Source organism: Ochotona curzoniae, unplaced genomic scaffold (genome assembly GCF_017591425.1).
Source record: "Ochotona curzoniae isolate NIBS_2020 unplaced genomic scaffold, NIBS_Ocur_1.0 contig_21, whole genome shotgun sequence".
NCBI lineage: Eukaryota > Metazoa > Chordata > Mammalia > Lagomorpha > Ochotonidae > Ochotona > Ochotona curzoniae.
Genome location: NW_024465322.1, coordinates 4,995,114 through 5,021,987, shown reverse-complemented (window position 1 = coordinate 5,021,987; position 26,874 = coordinate 4,995,114). Strand labels below are relative to the sequence as shown.

Sequence of the window (26,874 nt, the reverse complement as noted above, 5' to 3'; positions counted from 1 at the left end):
TGATCAACTATATCAACTTGAGCAAAAATAAAAATAGAAAATCTTAAGGAAAAAAGAACTCAGCCCTGTCTTGCCTAAGCCTCACAAGCTCTTCTGACTATATTCTGTGCCACATGCCTATTCCCCTCCTCTTAAAACCTACGCAAAAATGCATCTTACAGGTGCCACAGGCCCAGATGCTAAAACTCAAGACATTAGACTCATCCTGCTTTTCAAGCCATTAGCTCTTAGGTTAGACATGATTCTGAGATGCTAGGCTATCAGGTTCCGATCCCACCACAGGTCAGAGGGACCCTAGGTATGTTAAAGAAGCTGACAGAGATCTCCCACGGACAGGCTCACTCCCCCGAATGCCTACAGTGGCTGGAACTTGGCCAGGCTGGAGCCGGATACCAGGAACTCCGTCCCAGTCTCCCACATGGGGGGTGGGAACCCAACCACTCGAATTATCACCAGCTGCTTCCTAAGATGCAAGTTGGTAGGAAGGTGAAACCAGGAGTGTAACAGGGACTTGAACCAAGGCACTCCCGTAGAGGTCACGGGCATCTTGAGTATGTCTTAACCGCTGTGCCAAATGCCTGACCCAACATGATATCATCTTTGACAGCAGTAAGATGTGACAGATGACTGGAGGAAAAATGATTGTTGAAACATAATTTTAACATTCTTGTGTGATTTTGGGTAGGAAGTAAAGAGCCCTGTGAATTTCCTCAATCCCTTAAGATATGGTTGCAAAGGCTCTAAGAAGATGTCTGCCTCCCTTAAGAACATAAAATAAAATGTGCATTTCCCCACACAGGCCTGACTCCAAGAGAACCAACTCTCACCCAGGGTAGGGCAGAGTGTGAGGATGAACTCAGCTCCAGCCGTTGTGGTCTCTCGGGGTGACCTGCCCTGGGCCTTGGTCCCTGCCCTCCCTTTAGAGTGAGGACAAGTCTCAGATGTGGCTCTTGGATTTCATCCTCAGCATCACAAGGAGGAATGGATGCGGCACCTGCTGCCTCAAGACCTGAAGGCAGCAGAAGGAAAGCTGGGAGAGAGAAGCACCGGGAGCCACGTGACGGGATGTAAGCATCACTGTACATTTCTCACGGACGTAGTGACCAAGCTGCGTGCCAGCCCCGAGCCTGGCCCAGGGTGTTCGGTGGAGACATGCCCTAACCCTAACTCTCTGCCACCCTACTCTACCTACTCCTGCAGGTAGAATGTCTTTTCTCCATCTGTTCCTTCCTCTTCCTTCTCCTCTAAAAAAAATCTATTTATTTATTTTGAAAGTCAGAGAGACTGGGAGAGACAGAGAGCTTTTCCATCTGCTGGTTCATCGTCCACATAGTTGTAACTGATAGGGCTGGGCCAGGCCGAAGCCAGGAACCAACAAGGAGCTTCTTTCAGGTCTCCACATGGGTGCAGGAGTCCAAGTTCTTGGGCCATCCTCTACTGCTTTTCCATGTGCATTAGCAGGTAGCTGGACTGGACGCAGAGCAGCTGGACCATGAACTGGTGCCTATACAGGATGCCAGTGCCACAGGTGTCAACTTTGTCTGCCACGCCATAACGCTTGCCCCTGTTTTCAGCTTCTGAACTCCATCTGGTGCCCATGTGGGATGCCAGCACTGTGGGACTGAGGTCATTGTGAATATGATCCATCTGCTATCTTGCTTGTCCAGTACAACCATCATAGCCCTCGAAGTTTTAATGCCCTGTCCTGGCTGGTTGGCAGCTGTGGGCAACCTCCCTACAGGGGCACCTGACCACGGGAGCCCAGACTGAACCTAGTGGGAGTGCTTCCTCTGAGTCCAGGAAGAGCCCAACTGACGACCCCTGCTATCCAGTGCCGTGGACATGGAGTCACTTGACCACGTGTTCAAGCCTGTTTTTTAGGTTCTGCTTAAGAGGCAAGATCACACACAGCTTGTCCATTTTAGAAAGACTGCCACAGGAAGAGATGAAAATGAAAGGTTTGTGTCTAGAGATGAGCAAAGTTCTGTGATCTGAAGACGGGCTCAGGAAGGACTGCTCACTCCAGGCATGGCATCATGGTACTGCCCTTTAAAGAAAAGTGTTAGCTCTTAACTCCGGACCCTGTAGCCTCTCTCTGATGGAGCACACCACGTTTCCTGCATGCCCTGCAGCCTGACTGTGGAGGACAGTGTCCCCGTGAGCACACAGGAGCTTGGCGAGGCTGTCACCAACCTGTGTATCCAATCCTTGTTAGTTCAGGGTAGAGCCCTCCCCTGCTCAACCTGGATGACATGGGCTCTAACTGCAGTTCGATCTCCAGCTTTGGGCCTCCAGTGAGTGTTGGGCTCTGATCTCAGCTCAGGGGTGAGGCAGCTGAGCCCTGCACCCTGCCTTCAATAACCTTGCACTGTGCACTCCCTCTCATTCTGATGGCCCCTGCTACTCCCAAGGGGGCAGAATGCCTCTAGGAGCTTGAAACTCGAGAGCAGGGTTTGCTAGTTGAGAGTCAGCCATGAGGCTATGCTTAAACACACCAGATCCAGGGTAGGTGTTGTAGGTAGCAGTTAAAAACATTGCTTGGGATGCCTGAGTCCCAAGTCGGGATGCCTGGATTTGAACCTCAGCTCTGCTGCTGAGTCTAGATTCTTGTTAAGATTCCTGCCATCCTGAGAGGTGGCAGGCAATGGCTCAAGTGCTCGTGTCCCTGTCACTCAAGTGGGAGACAGGATGGAGCTCCCAGCTCCTGGCTTCAGCCTAGTACCGCCATTGTAGTAATTTATTTATTTTTACTTTTTCATTTTATTTTATTGGAAAGGCAGACATGCAGAGAAAAGGAAATACAAAGAGAAAAATCTCTGTCTGCTGGTTCACTCCCCAAGCGGCTGCAATAGCTGGAGCTGAGCCAATCTGAAGCCAGGAGCCAGGAGCTTCTTCCAGGTCCCCACACTGGTGAAGGGTTCCAAGGCTTCAGACTGTCCTCGACTACTTTCCCAGGCCATAAGCAGGGAGCTGGATGGGAAGTGGAACAGCTGGGATATGAACCGGTGCCCATATGGGATCCCAGCGGATTCAAGGTAAGGATTTAGCCACTAGGCTATTGTGCTGGGCTTGCAAGAATTTTTTTTTTTTTAATTTGAAAAGTGGAGTCACAGAGAAAGGAGAAACTGAAAGAGATCTTCCATCCACGAATTCCCTCCCCAAATGGCTGCCACAGCCAAAACTGGGCCAGTCTGAAGCCAGCAGCTTCTTCTGGATCTCCCGCATGGCTGTAGGGCCCAATGGCTTGAGCCTGTTCTGATGCTTTCCGAGGTTCATTAGCAGAGAGCAGGATTGGAAGTGGGATAGCCGGGACCCGTACTGACGTGCAGATGGATGCTAGCGCCACAGGCGGAGGCTCAGCCTGATACACCAGGGCGCCCGCCTCTGTTGCAAGAATTTGAGGAGTAAACCAGAGGACAGGAGATCTCTCTCCCTCTCTCTACAGACACGTGCACACTCTGTATCTCTGCGCCTCTCACATAAATAACTCAATCATTTAACCGAAAGCACACAAATTTAGGAGCCAGACGGCCAGCCTTTCCAGCCCTGGCTTCACCACCCATTGGCTTGTGAGAGCGTGGACAAGTTGAGTCCTCAACAGGGGAGCGGAGAGCGATGACAGTGACAGCACATGGGCTAATCCTCCTCCGGTGCCGAGAGCAGTGTCTGGCACATGCCAGTGTGTGTGCTAAATAAAACAAGATCCTCGGGCAAAGGCAGCGCACGAGAGGGAAGCCGAGGCGTTTCCAAGAAACGTGGCTGAAGCTCAGCCGCCTGGCCCCTCATCCCTAACTCCTCGTGCGGGAGGCAGCTGCCGATTCCTGAATGGGGCTGCAGGGGAGGAGGCGCACGAAGGGTTAAACACACCCCCCCCACCCCTAAGTACACAGAAAAACAAGTTCCATCTGGTCCCCCGGGGACAAAAAGCAGACAGCCTGCAAAGCCCCCCGCCCGGGCTCCTGCTCAAAGGACACATTGCTTTTTAAAATTCCAACTTGTGGCTGCCTCGATCTATAAATCAACCCGTTCTCCACACCCTGGAGCTCAGAGCAGGATTTGCAAATGGCAGCGAGAGGTGCTCGCTGGGCTCGTGTGTTGAGAACAGGCGTGGGAACATGGGAACGCAAAAGGTGCCTGGGCTGCCCTCACCTGGAGCCTGGCCTCCAGTGGCCTCAGATTCCAAGAGGGTGTCCCCTGGGACATGCCTTTTGGGCAGGTGCAGCTGTCCTGGGGCCCACGGGGAGGACTTGGGGTACCAGTCAGTCAGACATCCGTTCTGATGCCTACAGTGACCTGTCCCTGTGTTTGTGCACACACACACACACACACACACACACACTCTCTCTCTCTCACGGACAAAGCCACCTGCCCCACCTCCCAGCACTGCTGCTGATACTGTCATTAGATGCAGGCTGAGACCTTGACACACAGTGGAGGGGGCGGGGGGGAGCCCCATTCAGAGACAGAAACAGGGGTGCAGCTCGTGTCCAGGGATCTGAAGCATGATCAAAGGCAGAGCGCGTGGGGAGGGCGTCCTGGGTCGGATTCCTTGACCACGCCTGGGCCAGGCTGAATCCAGTACGAGCATTCGCTCCACATAGCAGCAAAGTAATTCACAAAAAGTTGGGCAATTCAAAGTTACGGTTTCCACAGCAACAAGCACTCAGACCATTTGGGTAGTTACAGCCTTTTCCTCTCAGCGCTCACTCCTCCCACCCCCCCCCTTCAATAGCATTTTCCCCCTTATTATTAAAGCAATACGCATTCATTGGCAAACGTATAGAAATGAAAGGCAAGGACAAAGGAGAAAATAAAAACCGTCCTGCCTTCCCACCCCTCAAGGTGATCCGATGCTAACGTTTCGATAGATTCTCCGCTTGGCTAGCTTTCCATTTTTGCATGCATAAAAAGATATCATTTCCAAAAACGAGAACTACAGTTTTATCATTTGGTTTCCTTCATTCACAAATACACTGTGAGACTTTCTGCTTGCTTTAAGCAGTCGTTGACAATGCGATTTTTTTTAATAGCCGTGTGTGGCACTTCTTCATATGGATGGGGTGCGTGGAGTATTTAGATGATTTTCTCTTTCCCTCCCCGCCACTCTGCTACTTTTAATAAAGGGACAATAAGCATTCTTTCGTACAAATGTTTGTGTATGCCTCTGATGAAGTCGTCAAGTTAAGATAAATGCCCAGGAGTGAGACGACAGTTGGGACACGGTGGACACGTGGCTCCGTATCAGCCCGGCTCGCTCTATGCCTGTGCAGCTGCAAGGTGCATTCTCCTGTGCAGCGAGAACGCTCCGGATCGCACAGCCACCTGCCTCCCAGGGCCAGGATCCCAGCTCCAGCACCGGCGGCTGCTCGGCTTTCAGCCCAGCTCCCTGCTAATGTGCCTGCGAAGGCGGAGGAGGGTGGCCCAACTGCTTGTGGGAGACTGAGATGGAGTGCCAGGCTCCAGGCGTCTGCCTGACCTGCCCGTGGCTGTTGTAGCCATCTAGAGAGTGAACCAGGGCATGGAAGATGTCTCCTCTCTCTCTTTTTTTCTCTCTCTCTCTCCTGTGTGTGTGTGTGTGTGTGTGTGTGTGTGTGTTTTCCTATCTCTCTCACTCTGCATTTCAAACACATTAATCTCAAAGTTAAAAATGGGAATACAAAATGCCATTTGGTGGGCCTTATATAAAGACTGTACCATTTTTTTAAAATTACATGCCTTGCACAGGCATGGTGGTGTGGTGGCTGAGCTGCTCCCTGTGGTGCCACCAGCCCATATGGGTGCTTCCTACGGGGCACACACCCTTTCTCTCCAGCTCAGAGGGGCCCTTGGTAGGTTAGCAACTCACAGGTCTCTGTTGCATGCATGGCTTGGTTTGTCATCAGATTCGACTTCTGTTTCTGGCACCCTTTTTCCCCCAAGGACACAGGTTTGAAATAGGGTTCTAGCACACACCTGCTCTTACGCTTTCTGATTCTGTTGTCTGGTTTCCACGCCTCAGATCACTGTGGGCATGTTGCGGCTCTGCGGGTTTGATTTGCCATGGAGTGCTCTCGGCCACTTGGGTTTCCTGCGGCAGGAGCCCGCCTGGCCGGTAGGAACTGACTGTGAAGGAGGCATAGAGACCTCACCTGCCCCCTGGTGGGGGAAGAGAGGAAGGATTCGACACTGGAAGAGGCACGCAGGAAGCGCTAAATGGATGGAGAGCTGGCAAGCAGCTGCAGTCATAGCTCATTAGAAATCAAGGGCTCTGGGCCCAGTGTGGTAACCTAGTGGCTAAAGCCCTTGCCTTGCATGCACTAGGTTCCCATATGGGCACCAGTTCATGTCCCAGAGGCCCTGCTTCCCATCCAGCTCCCTGCTTGTGGCCTGAGAAAGCAGTCAAGGATGGCCCAAAGCCTTGGAACCTTGTACCCGTGCAGGAGACCCAGAAGAAGCTCCTGGCTCCTGGCATCAGATCGGATTGTCTCAGCTCTAACTACTACGGCCACTTGGGGGGAGTGACCGGAACCAGTGGATGGAAGATCTTCCCTTCTGTCTCTCTTCCTCTCAGTATATCTTACTTTCCAATAAAAATAAATCTATTTTTTTAAGAAATCAAGGGCTCCAAAACTGAGAAGAACCTAAACCATGTGTGTGTGTGTGTGTGTGTGTGTGTGTGTGTGTGTGTGTGTCTGTCTGTCTGCAAGAAGAGCTACAGGTGTTTTAGCTGGCATTGCTGGTCACCACACTCCAAGTTTTCAGAGATGATGGGATGGAGAGGAACTGGGGGTGAGGGGGCTTCTGTTGCCCAGGTACGTGGGCCTGATCATCACTCTAACTCTACACCACGGGTCCGTCCTACCAGAAAATACCAGGCAGAACATCGGTTGTCTTGGCCACCACCCAGGAAGAGGATGCTGTGTCTGGCCCTGTGTGCCTTCGCTGTCTTCCCGGTCACGGTTTCAATCCAGCTCTGAGACTTCTCATTTGGCTGCTAGGCCAGCTCTCCCAGGCCGGCCTGGCACCTACCAAGAGGCCAAGGCTGCATTCATGCATCTGCTTGCCTGCCAAGTGCCCACTGCCTGCATGGTCTGCTGCCCACCTTGTAGACCGGGCATCTTCAGCCATTTCACCCTCCCCTTCTTCCCTGACTCCTAAAAACACTCATCAAGCTTTTGGATCCTGCGAGCATGAACAATTGCCTTGCCTCCACTGTCCCGTGTCTAGGCTCCCGTGGTCATCCGGGTGGGCTTAGGTCATCCATCGCCGTCACCACCTACTACTGAATGCTTCTGGGGCCAAGAACTCCAGTGACTTTTCATCTCACCATGTTCATTTGACAAACATTTGTTATGTGCCTGCCACGTGGCTGAGATGCCCTCCCTGCCCCCTGCCTCCAGTTTGGAATGCACCAAAGTCCAAACCCAAGGGAGGCTCCTGCCCCTGCTGGAGCTCCTGAGGGGACAGACGGTACACACACAGTCAGAGCTGTGCTTCTGCGGGCCTCCTGGAGCAGGTGAGCTGGAAGTGGACCTGAAGAGCAGACACGAGGAAGTCTGGAACCCAGTGGGCAAGGCAGGGAGTAAGACCAGAGAGGTGACGAGCAGTCAGCCCCTGGGCGATTAGGACAGGTGGAAATGACGTGGAGTTAGGTAGGCATCTAGTTCAGGGTCACGGTATTGGAAGTTACACTTCCCCTGACTGTGTAAACCCTGCTGCCCATCAGGGAGTCAAAAGACACTCACCCACCGTTACCTGGGATCTGAGGGTGTTGGTGGTGGTATTGTGTAACCACTTCCCTTTCAAAGCCCTTAGAAGCCCAGGCCGAGGAGGGGTTGGTTGTCTTGGTCTCTGACAACCTCGCTGGTTCTCTACAAAGGGACTTGGAGAACTGAAGGAAGCCAATTGTCTTACCCTTTCCCTTCCTGGCCCACTCTGCCTGAACATGGTCTGTGAACCTTACCACTTCCTGAATGAACTTTACCGCTTTCTTAAGCTGTGTCAGGGCCTGAGCTTAAAATTCTTGTTAAGTAAGAGGCAAGAACCTAGGCACGAAAGGTATTAGACCCAAACCTGGACCCCAGCGAAAGGACTGGGGGCAGGAGTGTGAAAGGATCGCACCTGCAGATTGCAAGCTACCCTGACTGCCGGGTGTCTGGGGGCGGGGGGGAGAGGCCAGGTAGTAGGCTGTCGTGCTAATCCGGGTCGCAGGTGGTGGCCCTGGCCCTGTGTGGCAGCAGCTTCTGGATGTGTGTCCCTAGTGTGTGACTTCCTGGATGGCGCCCGGGTGTCCCTCTGTGCGGCTGGAAGCTGGGTCTGCTCTTCCTCAGGAGATGGGAGTCAGGGGAGCTACAGGACACGGGAGCAGGTATGCGGGTGCTGCGCAGATACTGAAAGTTACGACTGGTATGAAACGCACCCCCCTCCAACACACACAGACACACACGCACACACACACGAGAGAGAGAGAGAGAGAGAGAGAGAGAGAGAGAGAGAGAGAGAGAGAGAGAGAGACGATGGATGAGCAAAGGAGCCTAAGAAGTTAGGAACAAGAAGTTAGAACTTGGGGGGTGGGGAGGGGGTGGCTCCTGGAAGCCAAGACGAAAGAAATTTGCGTCTGAGAGCCGCAAGTGCCCTGCACACCTAGGCCTGAAGAGGGGACCCCTGGCTCTTGCCAAGTAGCCGGGCACTCCACCTGCTTGAAAAGGAGGGAAGCACGGAAGGAACCGAGGTCGGGACCCTGCCCAGGCAGCTCCAGGCAGCTCCAGGCAGCAGCGCTTGGATTTCAACTCCAGGTGGCCGCTTGGCAGACATGCCCCCTCTGGCGGGCAAGTCGAGCAAGGCCGCTCCAGGAGGGCACTGTCAGCACCCCAGGGTGGGCTCTGGAAGGCATTCCCCGTGCCAGCCTCAAGCCGCCGGTGCCTCCTTGGCTGCCAACTCATTAGCGGGCACAGGGAGTTGGTGGTGCCTGCCCTATAGCCTCGCGCTCCAGGCTGCGTGCATTTCCACAAGCAGCAAGGAGAGAGAGAGAGAGAGAGAGAGAGAGAGAGAAGGCCTCCGTCTGGCCCAAATCGGGGACCTTCTGATTCTGCCATCACCCACAGGTCTCCGCCACCTTTACAAAGCCTTCCTGCACTCAGGGTCAAGACCACAGGGCTGGCTCTCCGGGAGGTGTGGAGGGGGCAGGCTGATGGTCACGTGTCTCCCCCTGGTGTCAGCTGTTCTCATTGCAGCCTGGGGAGCTGGGAAATGGTGGTTTCCAAATTGCCCTCCTGCCTGCAGTTATGCGTGGCAGGTGGACTTGGGGTTCCAGGCCTTCAGAAGTGGTTCTACCTTCCCGGCATAGCGGGAAAAATGGTTTCTCCTCACTCCGCCTGGGGTCCCTAGAGCATGTGCCACTCATTCACTCACTTGCTGGAAGTTCTTTAACGCCAGCAGACTCAGGGTTATTCAGAAGGGGCTGCAGCTATAAGAAACATGATCCACTTCCACCCAAGACAGAAGCAAAACAAACGACGCCCCTCTGTTTAGAGGCCAGGGGACATTTAACATGCTCAGAAAAAGGAAAGAGAAGGTGAGCCAGGGATGACCTGGGGCTGGTGTCGGGGGCAGCCCAGAAGTCCACGCGCAGGAAGGGTGTGGGCGGGGGCAGAGGTCAAGGTGTGGAGGAGGGACCATCCTTGGTGATCATGCAGGTGCCATCCCATGCCCACAGCACCCCTCCTGCCAGGGCCTTGGGACTTGCTGGGGTCTGGGTTGGGAGGTCTTTCTAGGCATACGTGGCAATAGTGACTTGGGTGACACTGCTGTTGCTATCGCAGCAGCCAGGTGCTGACCCCAGCCAGGACTCCAACGCTTCTCTTTCCCCCATCAGACCCTACGCCTCCCTTCTCCTGGTCACCACACAGCCAGCCTGTCCCTCCCACCTTCATCCATCTCTCTCTCTCTCTCCCTCTCTCTCTCTCCAAGGAGGCCCCAGCCACTCCATCCCTAGCAACAGCCATCTGACATCCCATGGACAGTGCCTGCCCTACTGGAGTCCTGCCTGAAAGCTCTTTGCTGGGAACGTGCCGGCAAAGGCCAAGGGTGTCAGAGCTGGGGCGACCTGGGGCTGTGGTTTCCTCACTCTGCATCTGGCCCGACTGGTTCCCTCCACGGTCACTGCCCTTGGCTTTGCCACCACACATCCTGCCCCCTCTTGCTGAGAACTGGCACCTTGATGCTTCTCTGTCACCCTCTTCTGTTCTTGGTCCCTGTGGATTCAACAGGATTGCCCAGCGCCGCTGTTTGCAACCAAGCAGCGCTCAATGCCTGTGACTTCTTCAGGGGTGGTTAAGGGTCAGTCTGTTCTCACTGACACGGATAAGTGGGTTGTGCACAAATCTGAGGCCAGTGGGGTCATCTCTGTCCCCACCCCCCAAGGGAAGAGTCTATTTACAAACAGAACAACTCAGGCGGGGATGGGAGTAGGGTGAGGGAGACAGACACGCTTTGGAGTGCCTGGCCCCAGCTTTCAATTGTGTCAACCCATAAGCTCGCCCCTGCTTTTCTGACTCAAGCAGGTTCGAGCAGGCTTCCTCGTTTGCCGCGAGAGGACCTAGCCATAGAAATCCTCCATCTGCAATGTGTGACTAAATGAACTCAGTAAACCAACACAAGCCTGGAGTCCAGCACACAGTCGCACTCCAGGAATGGCAGCTTCTGTGGCTTTGCCTGCTTTCTCATACGTCTGTTAAGTTTCCCTACACGACAGCACCATAGTTTATAGAACACTAGAATAATTTTTTGTTGTTCAGACAAACTTTTGCTGTTGCTTCAGACAAACTTCCCTTGGTAAAACCTGATTCCTCCCAGGTGGTCCGTGACCACAGCTCTGGGTCCCTAAACCATTGCTGTGTTCCAGTCCAGCCCTCTTCCTGCGCCCCCACCCTCTTGCGCTGAGACAGCTGGCCTTGCCAACAGGCTGAGTGCAGGACTTAGAGGAGCACTAGCTCAGTGTTACCTGCCCACACCTCAGGGCAATCAGTTCAGAACTGGCAGCCAATCTGTACCCCCTGGGAAAGTCTCCACTGCCATCTAGTGGCTGGCTGCAGCACTACAGCATGCTGAATGGATCGGGCTCCCGGGACCACCGGGTCAGCCCCCAACTGTGAAAAACTCTAGCCCCACCGCTTCACTCAGCCAGCACCGAACCCAAGGACAAGTCAGTTCCTGCTAAAGCCAAGGGTCTTGTCCTTAAGAGGAGGGTAGCACATTCATGTCCCCAAGGGACAGGGTTCCTGCCTGCTTCCATGGTTTTCCACGTCCCGTCCTGAGAGTCTCTGCTCCTCTTGGCTGTCCTCAGGGGTGATCCAACAGGTCAGGGGCCTTCAGGAAGAGGGCTGCTGTGTGTGTATACGTGCACGCACATCGGAGCCTGTGCACAATGCATTGCACACGCAGGTGTGCCTAGGTGCACTGCGTGTGTGTGCAGTGATGGATGTGTGTGTGTGTGTGTGTGTGTGTGTGTGTGTACACACACATGTGTAGCAGGAGAGATCTCAAGAGGAAGGAGTGCTCACGCAGTTGCCAACAGGAAAACCACCAAAGCTTGTTAGCATGGGCCTCACAAAGGGCCAGACCTTATTAGAAAAATTGACAGAATCCTAGTAACGAGAAAGAAAAGATTACCCTCCACTTGTGGCCAACATGTGCCTGCCTCCTCCAGAGCCTAGGGCCTGGCTGGGCCTCTGCTACTGGTGGCCAGACCCGATCGGGGACCAGCAGGGCCCTCCCCAGGTGTACCCAGAGGACGAACCCTCTTCCCACCACAGCAAACGCAAGAGATCTTCCTGACTGCCATGGTCCTTCTATCCCCACCCTCCAGCCCCATCACAGTCCTTGTGCCCAGGCAGATGACAGCCCCTTGCCCAAGCACAGTAGGCAGCAGGTCCACCTCCATCACCAATGCCTTGAGGGGCTCAAGCTGTCTGAACCCCCAGACTAAAGCTAGCTTCCCCCAACAGAAAGACACTAAATCACTTTTCATGAAAAGAGTGGTTCCTTGCCGTTGGTATCATGTTAGATGGCTTTGGGAAGAGGAGAGAGCAGGTGCGCTGATGTCATCAAGACGAAGCCTCGGACGGAGCCTGTGACCTCAGAACTATCCTGCTTATTGAGAGGGAGCCCCTCTGCCTTCAAAGAACACACACCGGCTGCCTTCCACTGCACAGCTAGGTCTAGGGCTGCAGGAAGGGTCCTGGCCCCCAAAGTGTCCCCATCTACAACCCTCCCACTTCCCCAGTTCCTCCTGAATCCCACGGGGCCAGGTCAAGGAAGCCACAGCCGTCTGACACCATCAGACCCATCCCACGTGGTCCTGCAGTCACCAGATGGGCAGGCTCAGAGGACACCGAGACCCAGCCACCCTCTCTCGGCGCAGCCCGCTCACTCACGTCCAGGGCCCCGGGGAACTTGACTATGGGCTCTGTCCAGGTGGTGATCTTCTGTCGGAAGTTGTCGCAGTCAGGAATAAACATGCAGCCAATATTCCCCAGCTCAGGGTAGAAAACGCCAAGGCCCCTGGGGAGAGAGGAGGGCGGTCACTGCATGTCAGGGCCTCGGCCTCCTCTCCTGTCAGAAGTGGGGGCACCCATCAGCCTGCCCCTCAGAATCCATGAGAGGAGTGGGGTCATGATCGGCGGGGTCTCAGTGGCCAGGGGGTTAGCTCTCAGCAGCGTTCACCTTCCAGGAAGACATCGAGGCACTTCAAGGGTCCATGGAAAACGGGGATAAAAAGGCCTCTTTTAGCACAAGCAGCAAACACCTTAAATCCATGCATAGCACGGGTCTTTAAGAGGTCCATGAAAAAATGCAGGCATGTCAACAATCGTTTGCACTGAAATAAGCATCTCTCAATTTCACCTTTCCATGAGCCTTTCTACTTTATTTTTGTTTGTTTTACATAAAATCCATCAACCTGCAGCTGCTCACCGTGCCCTACTAGATGCCCAGAGGGTCTGCTGGGAGTTCAATTAGGGGGTGCACTCTGGATGGAGGGGGGCCCTGCCACTGTGGTCCAGGCAAGAGCAAAGGCAGCTTGCTAGTGGAGTCCCACTTTCCCTGCTCGCCATCCAGTCACAGCTGAAGTCCAGCTGCGGGGCAAAGGCCACTGAGCCACCAGCCCTCAGCGAAGGCAGTCCAGGCGCATCGGAATGCTGGCATGCGGGCACTGCAGTCCCACGGGGGTGAAGGGCACAGTCACAGGAGCCAATGCCAGCTGGCTGAGTGCCCCTGCAGCTCGGTGCCCCTACACAGCAACGCCTTCTGGGCTGCATGCTTTGGAAGGAGGAACAGGAAACAAGATGCAAGCTCAGCCTGGCCCGGCCATCTGAAATGGTTATGGTGCAAGCGTCCCCTGGGGTGCATGCCATGGCTCCCAATTCCACACTGTCTGGAGAAGGTTATGAACATGCCAGCCTGCTGTAGGGCCTCTGTGGTGCTGTTAGTATGGCAGTTACAGTTGAGAGGCCTCGGGAGTCAGGATTTCACTCCCTCTGTGCTGCCATTCTGTCTCTGTTTCATGGCATCTAGCCACTCGGTTCCTCTTGGTTTATTTTTTCTGGTTGTTGGGCTCCCACCTGGACAAGTTGGACAACTCTGCTCCAGTAAGGGTTGTCTAATTTGAAAGACAGAGAGAGAGAGAGAATGAATCTTCTGCCTCCTGGTTCCCTCTCCAAATGGCCACAAGCATCGAGCCAGGTTGAAGTCAGGAGCCAGGAACTCTACCTGGGTCTCCCACGTGGGCACAAGGGCCCAAACATTTGGGCCATCCTCCAAGTACTTATCTAAGTGCATTAGTGGAGGCACTGGTACCCACGTGGGATGCCAGTGCTGCAAGGAGGTGGTTTAACTTGCCGTAACACCTGCCCAGGACTGTCTCACGTGCTGTGTCTGTTAGGTTCTTCTGCTGTTTTCATTTTGGTTTCATTCTATCTTTACCAAAAGGAAGCGCTGTCCCTATAGCACCTGAGAGTCCTCCAGGGAGAATCTGGCCTGACCACACAACGTGCAGTTACAGGCCTTTGACGAAGAAACATTCGGTAGCACTGCGTGGCCCAGGTGTATGCTAGATGATGAATGAATGGAGGGGCAAGTTCAACCAGAGACCTCCCCTTGATGCTTTTTAAGAAAATAAATAAAAGATTTATTTATCTTTACTGGAAATGCAGATCAGATTGATGGAAAGAAGGAAAATCTTCCATCTGCTGGTTCACTCCCCAAATGGCTACAATGACTGGTGCTGTGCCAATCTGATGCCAGGAGCCAGGAGCTTCTTCCGGGTCTCCCACGCAGATGCAAGGACCCCAAGGCTTTGGGCAACCCTCCACTGCTTTCCCAGGCCACAAACAGGGACCTGGATGGGAAGTGGAGCAGCTTGGGCACGACCCAGTTCCCATGTGGGATCCCGGAGCTTGTGAGGTGAGGATTCGCCATTGAGCCATTGCGTCAGGCCCTCTCCTTGACCTCTTAAAAGAAGCTGTTACTCCCCATAAATTTCCAGGTGCAGGGCCCGGCGCGGTGGTGCAAGTGGTTAAGGTCCTTGCCTTGCATGCCCAGGATCCCATATGGGCGCCGATTCTAATCCCGGCAGCCCCGCTTCCCTTCCAGCTCCCTGCCTGTGGCCTGGGAAAGCAGTCGAGGACGGCCCAAAGCTTTGGGACCCTGCACCCGCGTGGGAGACCTCGAAGAGGCTCCTGGCTTCCGATCGGCCGTTGCGCTCACTTGGGGAGTGAATCATCGGACGGAAGATCTTCCTCTGTCTCTCCTCTCTGTATATCCGCCTTTCCAATGAAAAAATAATAAAAATAAATCTTAAAAAAAAAAAAAAAATTTCCAAGTGCAAATGACAGCAGGGAACAGGACTCACAGGAATGATACAACAAGCAGCTACAGAAACTGTGCTGCTTTTCTCTCCCATGAGATATGCAAAATGCGTGTCAGATGTGTATGCTGCTATATGTTGTGTCTGCATGGCTAAATAAAAAAGCTGGTAACATGACCAGGTAAGATGAAATATGTTTGTGCCTGGGTTCGCTGACCAGGCAGGATTGCACCCGGTTCGGTTGGGTGTTTATGGTCATCAAGGTATAAATTTGACTTGGGATTGAGTCGAGATGTTCATGGATTGAACAAAAGAATTTCACTTTTGATCATGACAATGCTTGCTCTATACCTTAGCCTTCATAAGCAATCTGTCATTGCTAAAAATGAGTAAACTGGGTAAAAAAAAGAAACAAAATCAAGTCTGTAACAGATCAGGAACAAGACAGAAGCAATTGGTGAAAATGCATTCTTGTGAGGAGGGTTCAGAAGAGCAGTATCTGGGAGGAAAAAATAAAGGCCAACGTTTATAAAATAATTTTTAAAATTGTGTCCTAAGGTAGAAGATCTGAAAGGCTCCAGTCTGGAGAAAAGGAAACACAACAAAAAAGTTGAAGCAAGCTACAGTAGATGTGAGCCGGTCATGGAAGGTTCAAAAGGGACAAATTTTAAAAGATGTTGCATGTGACAGGACTGGCCTTACGTTTTAAAATATCACCACCAGGTTTTCTAAAAATCGAGCATCAATATCAAAGATGCAGCGACTAAATGAGAAACCGGTCCGTGGTTAAAGCAGCAAGGTTTCCTCTCGGTAGGAGAATTTGCAGGAAGTTCTGACCTTTTAATCTGTCTTTTTTTTTTCTTGGATTCCTTTGACCATTTCTGGTCTATAGTTTCCCATTTTTACAGTGCTGATTCTATTTGTAGACTCTGCAGTCAATTCCTGCAAGCTCTTTCCCTCCCCGACTCTGACTGCCCAAAGACTGGACACGGTAAATGTTGACCTCAAAAGCTCAGGTGGACATACAGCTTGATGCCTTCCTAGTGGCTTTGTCTTCTGGGAACTGGCCAAGGAAGCCTACCTTTGGCGGATTCTTGTCTGCTGTCTTTGTAAAGTTCTAATGGATTGTGTTTGGGTATCTACTTCAAATACTCGACTGATCCCTTTACGACTATGACGAGATGTTATTTCACAATGACAAGGGATCCTATTGTGACCAGATGCATTAAACCCTTCTGGGTCTCTTTATCAGAATCATAGTTCTAAATGTTTTTTTGGACTTTGGGGTATCCAGCTGGGTCCCCAGAAATATCAAAGGATGAATCTCTCATCTTGCAGAGGCAATAGCTAATTAGGAAATTCAGATTTGTATGGAAAACATTGTCAGGTTATAAAATGCTGGCAAGCTCCTAACTGCTGGGCCATACTGACAACTAAAAGACTGAGAGGACGTTCAAAGCTCTTGGGGGCTTCCCTTCCCATCCCAGAAGCCTTCAGGAGCTTTTAAAAATGCAACTGTCTTTCCTACCCATTGCTGGCTTTCCTAACTTTAGCCATGGCTACTAGAAGCCTTTGGTCATCCACAGTTCCAATTTTTTTCTCTGAAGACATTACAATCAGATTCCTGGAGAAGACTCCAACAGATGTTCTCAAGTAATAAAGTTTGTGAATGCCTTAAGATCAATGGAAGAGATAAAAAAAAAATTGTCCGGAACTGGGAGAAACAACAACAATGCCAGAAAATCTATAAAATGACAAACGGAGAATAAGCCAGGAATCGGTTCCATGAGACTTGAGTTCATGGAAATCTGTGGATGTCTATATCTTTCATTTAAAATATCATTGCTTGCATGTGTAAATGCTGCATCCTCAAGACCCAGGAAATTGTTCGTGGTTTCTATGGGTTACGGAAGTGTCTGCCATTGCTCCCTAATTAACTTCTCTGATACCCAAAAACATTTTCTGAAGTTTTGGGTTTTGTTTGTTTATTTGTTGCATTTCATGACAGTAAGGATCTGTTCTTGTCGGGAAAGGAAATAATTGGGATTACTGGACTATCTAAGAGTCACACACAGAATGCCTGGCTTCAGGAGCTGCTGGGACTGTAGTAAGTGGGGTTGTCACTTCTTAGTAAGCCCTGAAATAAACAAGAGATTGGACACAGTAGTTTTTAAATCATCAAAGCCTGCGTTGGATTGACTGTTTGACTTCAAGAATTTTCCAAATCTGAAATTACATGTCTTCTGTTAGATTCTAACCCTGTTTGGTGACTTAACGACGCAAACTTAAAGGAGCCAGTGTTGTGGCATAGCAAGTTAAGTCTCCACCTGCGATGCTGCCATGCCAGATGGGTACCAGTTTGTGTTCTGGCTGCTCTCCGACCCAGCTGCCTGCTGATGAGCCTGGGAAAGCAACAGGTCCCTGTCATCCACATGGGGGACCTGGAAGAAGCTCCTGGCTCCTGAGTTTGGTCTGGACCAACCCTGATCATTATAGCCACTTGGGGAGTGAACCATTAGATAAAAGCTTCATTCTGTGTGTGTGTGTGTGTGAGAGAGAGAGAGAGAGAGAGAGAGAGAGACTCTGCCTTTCAAATAATAATTTTTAAAATTTTAAAAAGGCAAAAATTTTTTTTCCTGAACTTTGTGCCTGTCAGAATTCTCCAGAAACATTCTGCATGCTTGCAACACAGATAAGGGTGATTTTCACAACGGACTCCAGGCCAAAGTCAGTCTGAGAACCACTTCATCTAAAGCCGCTGAGCTGCTCCAGGAATCCTGGTTATCAAATACTTCACTCTCAATGTAAGCCCAGATCCTCAGCCAGGTCAAGTCCTAACTACAACAGGGCACGAACAGAATCTGCCTGCAAATGAAGTGAAATCTGCGTACGAGAAAGTCACCTGCATGCCTGCATTTATAACAGCACAAGCCGCAATAGCAAAGGCATGGATACAACCAAGAGGCCGTCAGAAGAGGAACACAGCGCATCTACAACATGGTATATTACGCAGCTGTTAAAAAGAATGAGATGCGGAATGTTAACCCTGTAACTGTTGCTGAGGGACTACACTGTTGTGATAATATGGGGGAAAACGGAGGAGGAGGAAGCAGAAGGGAGAATCCCTATATGTACAAAACTGTATCGTGGAAAATAATAACAACAGTTTAAAAATTTTAAATCTTAGACACAAAATAAATAGTAAGAAAAGAAAGGAGGAAAGAAAAGAGAAAGAAAGAAGAAGGAAAGGAGAATCAAGATGGCAGACGAGGGTAACGACACCTTTAAACAGACGCAGATATTAGCCAGTCTGAAGCAGAGAGGGCACATTCCAGGAAGTAGGAGAGGACAGAACAACAGCACAGGGGTACCTGCAGACTGACAGACACAGGCAAGCAGCGGACACAACGGTGCGGTGTGGCAGTGACTGACACCGGCGGCGGCATTCAGCTAACGGGGATCTGAACTCCACCGGCAACCGGAACTCCACCACAAGGAAAATAATCCCGACTACGGCACTGTACCGGACGAAATACGTCCGTGTGGCTCTCAGACCTAAGGGCCAACAGGTTCCGGCAAGATCAGCACCAACAACAACCCAGCTATATAAGACACCTGCTGTCTCCCTAATCCTGGGACCTGCTCCAACTGAGAGTGGGAGAAAGGTTGTACAGACAACGGTGCAGCTTCAGCACAGTATCACAGGAGGTAGAGACGGGTGAGGCAGGAGCTGGGGCTAAGAAGACCATGGTGGAAATCTAGCATAAGAACCCAGACCTGGAACTCGCTGGAGGGAGTGGCACAATTGGCTACAAAGAGCCGCGTACCAATTGCAATAAGTAAAACTGAAATGTAGGCCTGTGGGTGGCACAGCTTAGAAACCTACCCCAAGGAGAAGAATCTGATAACCAGAAGTACAATGACCAAGAGCAAAAGAAGAGACAAAGGCACAATGAATATTACAGAAGGGAGCAAAACCTTTGTCGACCCAGAGTTCACTGAGGAAAACATCAAGAAAATGGGGGGATACAGAATTCAAAACGCTTGTTATAAAGCTTAAAGCAAGCATTCAAGGAATTCAAGGAATGTCACAATGGAAATGAATCAATTGAAAGCTGATATATCAGAAATGAAAACTACAGTGGAGCAAATTAAAAGTGCAGTGGAGAGTCTCCAAAATAGAATGAAGGAGGCAGAAGAAAGAATCTCAAAATTAGAAGATATTTCCTGTCGCCAGGGGGAAACAAGCAAAAAGCTGGAAGCAGAGCTGGGTCAGGCCCACGCTGGCACAGCAAGGACCCCTCCCACACCTTTTTCTGATTGCTGCTTTCTGTGTAACCACTATGGTGAGTGGGGGGCCCTGGGAAGGGGGCACTCTGCACAGTATGGGGTGATTCTGTCTCTTTCCCTCTCTGTCTCTCTTTGGGTCCCAGTAAAGAAGGTGAGACTAGCTCCCTGAGATCCACAGGTTTGCAGGGCCCTTGGGGGAGCCTGCTGCAAAATTCTGCTTCAAAGTCCTTTACTCAGACTCCCTTCCAGGACCTTCCAGTGCTCACCCATATCCTGCCCAACCCACAGGAGCTGGCTTATGGGAGAAGGTGGCCCTCCTGGGCTCCATGCCTGGCCCCACCCACTCTGGCCTAGCCTGCCTTACTTGCAGAGCACAGCGTCTTCATCCGGCAGGGCCTCGTAGACACACGGGTCATTTTCTTCCTCATCTCCCGTAGTCACCATTACGACACCCAGCAAAAGGGCTGCTGTGGCCAGCCTCATCGCCCACTCCATGGACACCTGGAGCAGAAACAGAGTCTTCAGAGCAGCTGGGACCTCAAGAAGGGGCTCTCTCACCCCTCTGCCCCTCGCCTGTCCCCCACCTCCAAGACCCACCTTGCAACTCAGAGCGAGGAAGGAGGACAGGTGATGCCTGGACCGCGCAGCTAATTTGCTACCTGGAGCTGGACATTGGGAAACCCTGGGTCTCCTCCCAGCTGGACTCAATTTGCAGGCTCCTCCCCTGGCAGGGCATGGCTTTGCTGTCCCTCTTTGCCCTGGCTACCACAGCAGAGAGCAGGCTGCAAGCCAGAAGCTGTGTTGGAAGCCTGTCCGTGTGTTTGCTCTCGGTGTGGGTGGCCAGTGGACCGGGTGTGTGGGGGTGGGGGGAGTAGAGAACAGTTTGCTCCTGGGGCTTTAAAGTCACCCTAGCAAGAAACTGGTGACCCCAGGCTTACAGCTGAGCAGGTCTTCAGACAGGCTCTCGGTCCTGTTTTTCCACCCCAGGTCTCAATAGCCTTTAGGTTGCCCAGGAGCGGACGTGGCTAGACAAGGCCACCCTGTATAAGAGGGGGGCAAGTCGAGGCCAGCTGGGAGGGGCCGGCTGAGGACAGACGTCTGCACGTGGCAGCTGTGCTGAACTCATCATTCTCCCAAATAAGAGTTTATGGAGAAGGAGGAGGCTTATAGAGCTGGGGGGTCGTCCCACACCATGCCGGAAGAAAGCGGGGCTCCCTGGAGGGGCCGGCAGGTGCCTGTGGTCTCCTCTGGGAACAGCCCTGCAGCAGGACATAGCCAAGATCAAAGATGTCCTCTGAAGCCATCCCAGAGGTCGGGAGGGGCTGGTGCTCCACCTCAGACCGCTCAGAGCTTCCTGCTCCCAGCTCTGCAGGGCCATCAGGGGAATGGGGGCTCATGGAGACATGTGGCCTTCCTGGGGCCTCACTCGGGAGGCCGAGAGCACAGCAGCAAAGCTCAGGCAGCCACAGCATCAGAGCGACAATCTTCCGGGCACCCTGTTCTCTGGCTCCATCCCTGCCTCTCCCAACCTCCATCCTACCCAGCCTCCTACAAGGTTACAGGTTAACACACGTCCCTGTCAGCAGGTTCCCTGCCCTGTGCCCAGCTTGTGCCATAGAGAACTTCCTTCCTACGTCTGCCATCTTTTTGGAAAGTATCTATAAGTAGCTCGCCAGCAACAGCACCAGGGGGATAATATGAAACGGACGTCATGAGGCACTCAGCAAGGCTCCAAGTAACTGCCACAGGTTCACCACAGGCCCTGAGCACCTTGCCCCGTGCCTAGCCTCATGCAGGATCCCAAGGGCATGCGTGCAGCAGGGTCCCAGTCCCTCATGCAGCCAATAGGACAGCCAGAACCTGAGCCAGACATTGCCAGGATGTTCATCCGAGGTTGGGAGTCTCATGGCTTCTAAGCAGCAGCTTGTAAAGAAGCCAAGGGCTCTTAGCAGAGACCCCTGTGACTGCCTAGAAGAGGCCGGGGGTGAGGTAGGGGCTCAGCACCCACGCTGCAGGGTCATACCTACAGGGCACAGGGTGAAATAAAATTACAGGAGCTGGTTCTTGCCATGGTCAAATGCCAGGCAGCAAATCCCCACAGCGTGAAGCTAAGTCAGGCGGAGTTTGTAATTCTATCTGGACTTGTACAGGCAGGCAGAGCACAGCAACCCCAATTTCAACTCTATAACTGCAGCCCTCTCAAAGATGGGGTCATAATTTTTTTTTTCAGATGGTGTCATAATCTTGTGGCAAGCTTGGTACCAGGCTGACCTGAGACCTCAGCCAAACAAAACTTTGTCGCTACTTAAGAGAGCTGCCATGTCCTCCTGTGACAAAGTCAAGCCACCAGGCATGCTTCCCAGGGAACTGTGCTGACATCCAAGACAGCCGGCTACCAGACTCTTTAAACGACTTTGCACTTGGGGCTCAGCAGCCTGGCCTCCTTCAGCACCTCCTTAAAAATCAGAGGCCATCTCCGCCTAGCGAGATTGTAATTCCCCAGCTTGCCCATCAGACCACATCTCCGTTCTTTTGACTTGGCACCAGGGACAGCAGCTGTGAAGCCCCTAACTCCAGTCAGAGTCCCATGCCCACCCTTTGAATAGGTCCTGCACTCACCCATTTTACAGAGCAAGAGAGTGATGCACGGAGCAGTGTGCTAACTTGTGCCAACAAGCGACAGGCTGTGGCTGCAGAGAGCATGCACCCAAGCCACCGCTCCACTGCCCCCACCACTGTTCTGGCTCATTCTCCCTGTTCCCCTTGCTCTTGGGATGAGGCTTGGGACCTTCCAGGTGGCCCACAGTGCCCTGCACGATCAGGCTCTCTCTCCCTCTTTAAGCCACGTCCTTGCTCTCTGACCGCTCGGGCATGAACTCCAACTAGCCCCTCAAGCCCCTTCTGGTGCCTTCCTACTCTTTTTCTTCTTCCTCGCTCAAGTTTGTAAAGAAATCGCTGTTGCTATTTGCTTTGCGATGCTCTCCATCGGCATGCACATGCACGCAGGTGCATCCTGAGAAGCTGGGAGGGGCCAGCACCACGGTGGGTCCAGCATTCCTCGCATCCCATCTGTAGCAGCACCTGTAGCTGCTGACTGAAATTCCCGCCTGTGTGCGTGGTGAGCTGCCTTTGCTTCTATTCCTGATCCTCCTTGTTTTCACCGAATGGCTCTCAACCCTCTGCAAACTAGTAGAAACCTTGCTACTTAACCTGGGTCTCCTTGCACTGATTTCTGGAACCTTCTCCATCTTGTTTCTGTACAGAAAGACCTGATGGGGTGCAGGGCTTCTTGACCAGTCTTTCAAATCTGATCTTGTCCCTTCGCCCAACAGCTGAGGCAGCCTCACCCCTACTGTTTCACTGCCCCCAAACGTGCTTCAGTTTTTCATAGATAGGAGTCTCTTCTCTGCAGCTCCACTAGGCCTTGCCCTGGTGGGGGCTTCTGCAGCAGCTCGAACCCCTCATTTCCGCTTGGCAACAATAGCATAGGCTCCTCACGGTGACTCCATTCCTGTGGTTGATCTCTGTTTGGGCTCTCAATTTGCCCAGAGCATCCTTTGAACTCTAGCTGGAGGCCTCCATGGCTCTGCTCGTCTTTGTCCAGGAGGCTACTTCCCAAAGCTGCATGCTAATGTCTGTGGTTCCCCCACTCCCCCAGCCGGCCCAGCACACTGCAGCGTTCCCTGCTGGCGTGGCTCATGTGGCTGGCGCCTGCACTTTTTGTGGAGTCCCCTAAACAACACTATTCTTGTACTTTACAACGCATTGCTCCACGCACAGTTCCAACCCCACAGCGCGACTCTGGTTTCCCAATTTTCCTTTGAAATCTTGGTGGAAGCTTCTATGATGCCCCCCGCCCCAATACACAACACTTGCAGCCTACATCCCTGCAATGCCAGCGCCATATGGACAAGGCCAAGGCCAGCCATCAACAGAAAATGGGCCTGGACCCTGCAGGCATCAGCCTCAAAGATGTCTGAAACACCTTCAGGCTTCTTCTTCCACTCCTTTGTATATTGGCGTGTGTCTCCCTTTATCTTGCACTAATTATGTCAGCAAGTAGAGCTTTCTAATCTTGAACATGCCTGTCTCTGTCCATTCCTTGTCTGGCCAGGCTGAGAATCTTCCAAACTGTTCTGCCCTGATTTTTTACTCCCACTGTAAAACTAGCAGCCGGTAATAACACCATGTTGCACCCTGAATGCTTTGCTGCCTTTTTTAAAAGGTAGAGATAGAGAGACAGAGACAGAGAGATCTCCATCTGCTGATTCACTCCCCAGATAACTGCAATGGCCAGTACTGAGAGCTGCATCCGGGTCTCCCACGGGGGATAGGGTCCCAAGCACTTGGGCCATCTTCTGCGTCCTTTCCCAGACTACAGAAGCAAGGAACTGGATCAGAGTGGAACAGCTGGGACAGGAACTGATGCCCACATGGGATACATCCTGGTGATGCAGGAAGAGACTTAACCAGCTATGCTACAACATTAGCCCTGTTTTGCTACCTTGAAATTTCCAAAAATTACCTTGAAACAAACCAATCCACCATTTTCAATCCAACTCCCTGCCAATGTTCCTAGAGAAACAGCAGAGGATGGTCCAAGCTGCATCTACTTGGGAGGCCCCGAATAAACTCCTGGCTCCTAGTTTTGGGCAGGCCCAGTTCCAGCCATTGTGGCCATCTGGAAAGTGAATCAGCAGATGCAAGATCTCGCTCTCTCTCTCTCTCTCTCTCTGTTTGTGTGTGTGCATCTTTCTGTAAATCTGCCTTTCAAATAAAAATAACTAAATCTTTTTAAAAACTGACATTTCAGTCAGCGATAGGAAAATCTATATTTTTCCTTTCTTAAATATTTATTTATTTAGCTATTTATTTGGTTGGTTGTTTGAGTTACAGAGAGGGGGAGAGAGAGAGAGAAAGAGAGGGAGGGAGAGAGAGAGAAATATTCTACCTGCTGATTCACTCCTCAAATAATTGCAACAGTCAGGGCTGGGTCAGGAGCCTCATCAACACAGGCCCAGGCACTCGAGTCACCTTCTGCTGCTTTCCCAGGTATGCCAGCAGGGAGCTGGATTGGAAATGGAGCAACTGGGACATGAACCAGCACCTATATGAATGTCAGCATCGCAGGCAGTAGCTTAACCCACTACATCACGATGCTGACATAGCTTCAAGTGCACATGGACTATTCTAATGACAGATGATATGTTAGGGCACAAGACAAGTGTTGATAAATGTTAAAGGTTTAGGTCACATTGTGGGGGAGCAAAATGGGACGAAACTAGAAATCTCTATCAGGAGACAACAGGGAAAATCACAAACATGTGGAAATTGAATAATACATCCTGAAACAGGTCGAAGAAGAAATTAGGGAATAACTTGGGAGACATGAAAATAAACATGCAGTATATCAAGACACATGAGATGCTGTGAAAACTTTACAGTCATACAACTGTGGATGCTGAAAATGTTTACATTTAAAAAGATGGAAGAGCTCAGCTAATAAGCTAGATCTACACTTTCAAAAATTAAAAAAAAAGAAAAAGAATAAACACAAAGATGATGTTCAATACATATTTTTTAAATCATGCCAGAAATAAAGATAGAGCATATCAACAAAACCAAAGATTGGTTCTTTGGAAAACATCAACAAAATTGATAAACTTTCAGCTAGATGGAGTAATTAAAATGAAGAAAACTCAAATTACTAAAATCAGAAATGAAGGTGAGGGCATTACTATGAGATGAACACAAATACAAAATAAAGTCTCATAGAAACAAAAGTGCTATAAAGATTAATATAAACAATTGTATAAAGTTGCTGTCTATTTAGCACACGGGATAACACAGATGAAATGGACAAATTTCTAGAAACCTGAAACCTACAAGACTTAATCCTAAAGAAACAGGAAAACTGAATAGACCTGTAAGGAGTCAGGAAGTGGAATCTGCCTTCAAAACTTCCTAGGGAGACAAATTTCACTGGTGAATTCCATCCAACAGCTAAAAAGAACTGTTACCTATCCCCCTAAACCCTTGCCTAACGTTAAAGAGGACGGCATACATCCCAATTCCCTCTTAGAGGTACGAAAACCAAAGATACTCCAAAGAGAACCACAAGTCGGTATCCTTCACAAACATAAAGCTCAGCCAAATCCGAGCACAGACCTCGACAGCACACTGGAAGGATTGGTTCACAACCTTCATCCCTGGAATGCAAGGATGCGTTGACACAGGAGAACCAGTCACATCAGGAAGGAAGCCACACACAATGCAGAGAAAAGCTCTTGCCAAAACTCAACACATTTACACAGCAAAAAAACATGGAGACAACTACGGAGAGAAAGGAACCTTCCTTGGGGAAACCTAAGACATAAACCCAGTGCTGGCACACCCATGCCTGCCTGCTAGCCACGTTCTGCCAGGAGCTGGGTGCCTGGATCCCTTTACTGTAAATCATCTTTCATGTGGGCCCAGCAACATCTAATGATGTTTTAACAAACCTGTTTCTTCAGTCACACAGTGTATATACGAATTGGTCACTTTGCACCCAGCGGCTCCATGAAATGGTGACACTCCACCCTTGGAGAGCGGATGCCCTGTTGTTCCAGTGGAACGAAGGCCTGAACTCCAGCCCGTGGAGTTTAGCACCAATCCTGGTGCTGGACAGAGTTCAAGAAACAGGGATCCCCAGAAACAGAGACTTGATAATGTTACGGAGAACTCCTCAACAGCAGCCTCAGCTCACACGAGGCTCTTGAGGCTAATTTCTCACCCTAGGTCAGTTTTCTGTCTTTCAGATACTCTCTCTCCCCGTCACCAGCAGAGACCATAAGCCCCTTCACTTACCCAGAGCAGCGTGGGCGCTCTTAGGTGGTGGCTGCGAAGCGCTGAGAAATCTGGGCTGGAGAAGATGGGGAGAAATTTCCCTCCAGGATGCCCCACAGCTTGGGCCCTTAAGGCAATCAGGATCTGCAGGTGTTGAGAGGGTGGGAGCTTCAGGGAAGGCTCCTGGAGCGGCTGGAGAGGAGGCAGCAGTTGGTCGTTGGAGGCAGTTGGAGAAAGTTCCAGAGAAGTTCCAGGGAGGAGCTGCACGTAGGGCAGGGGAGAATAGGAAGAGAAGGATGGGCAGGTTTTCCGGCATTCCTCCTTCCAAGGATTCCAAGGAAAGGAGTGGAAACTGCCAACTTGATTCTCGGACCAGCCCTGCTGCCTTTCCAGGCATGCTGTGAGGCAGGTGGAGGGGGCGCTGGAGAAACACAGAGCAATCCACAGGGACAGCTGCAAAGGAGTGCGGACAGGCACCAGCAGTAGACCCTTGGAGCAAAAAGGCACACAGCCACTTCCAACAAGGAGGGCCTGATGGGCAACTTTCAGTGTTCCCAGTCTGGGGAAGACTGGAACTTTCCTCTTCCCATCTCCCAAAAAGTGTGGCTGGGAGGCTGCCCAAGAATGGAGAACACCGGATTCAAGCCAACGTTGGCCAGGCTAGTCTAGACTTACTGGGTACTTCTCCCTGAACGACAAGTGTTCGTGTAACAGAGAACCTGCCCAAAGTAAGTCCCTGAGTTTACTGCTGTGCTTTTAAGTAACCCTCACTTTCCTTCTAGAAAATTCCTCCCAGGAAACATCAAGGAATCAAAGGAAATCCCTGCATTAAACCAGTGGCTCTCAGTCCTGGCTGCACATTAGACATCCTGAGAATATTCTGGAACTACCCATACCAAGCCACACCCCCGATG

At 51.4% G+C, this 26,874-nt stretch overlaps 1 protein-coding gene across 1 annotated transcript in view; it reads right to left on the bottom strand.

Annotated features, from left to right (window-relative positions):
* PEBP4 (phosphatidylethanolamine binding protein 4) overlaps nucleotides 1-19,630 on the bottom strand; it is a 159,086-nt gene extending 139,456 nt beyond the window's left edge. Inside the window, exons 1-2 of the mRNA XM_040971389.1 lie at nucleotides 19,497-19,630; nucleotides 12,414-12,540 (exon numbers count right to left, since the gene is read on the bottom strand). Coding sequence (XP_040827323.1) covers nucleotides 12,414-12,540; nucleotides 19,497-19,627 — 258 coding nt within the window. The 5' untranslated portion in view covers nucleotides 19,628-19,630. The remainder of the gene's footprint in view (nucleotides 1-12,413; nucleotides 12,541-19,496) is intronic.
* Nucleotides 19,631-26,874: the final 7,244 nt, after the last annotated feature.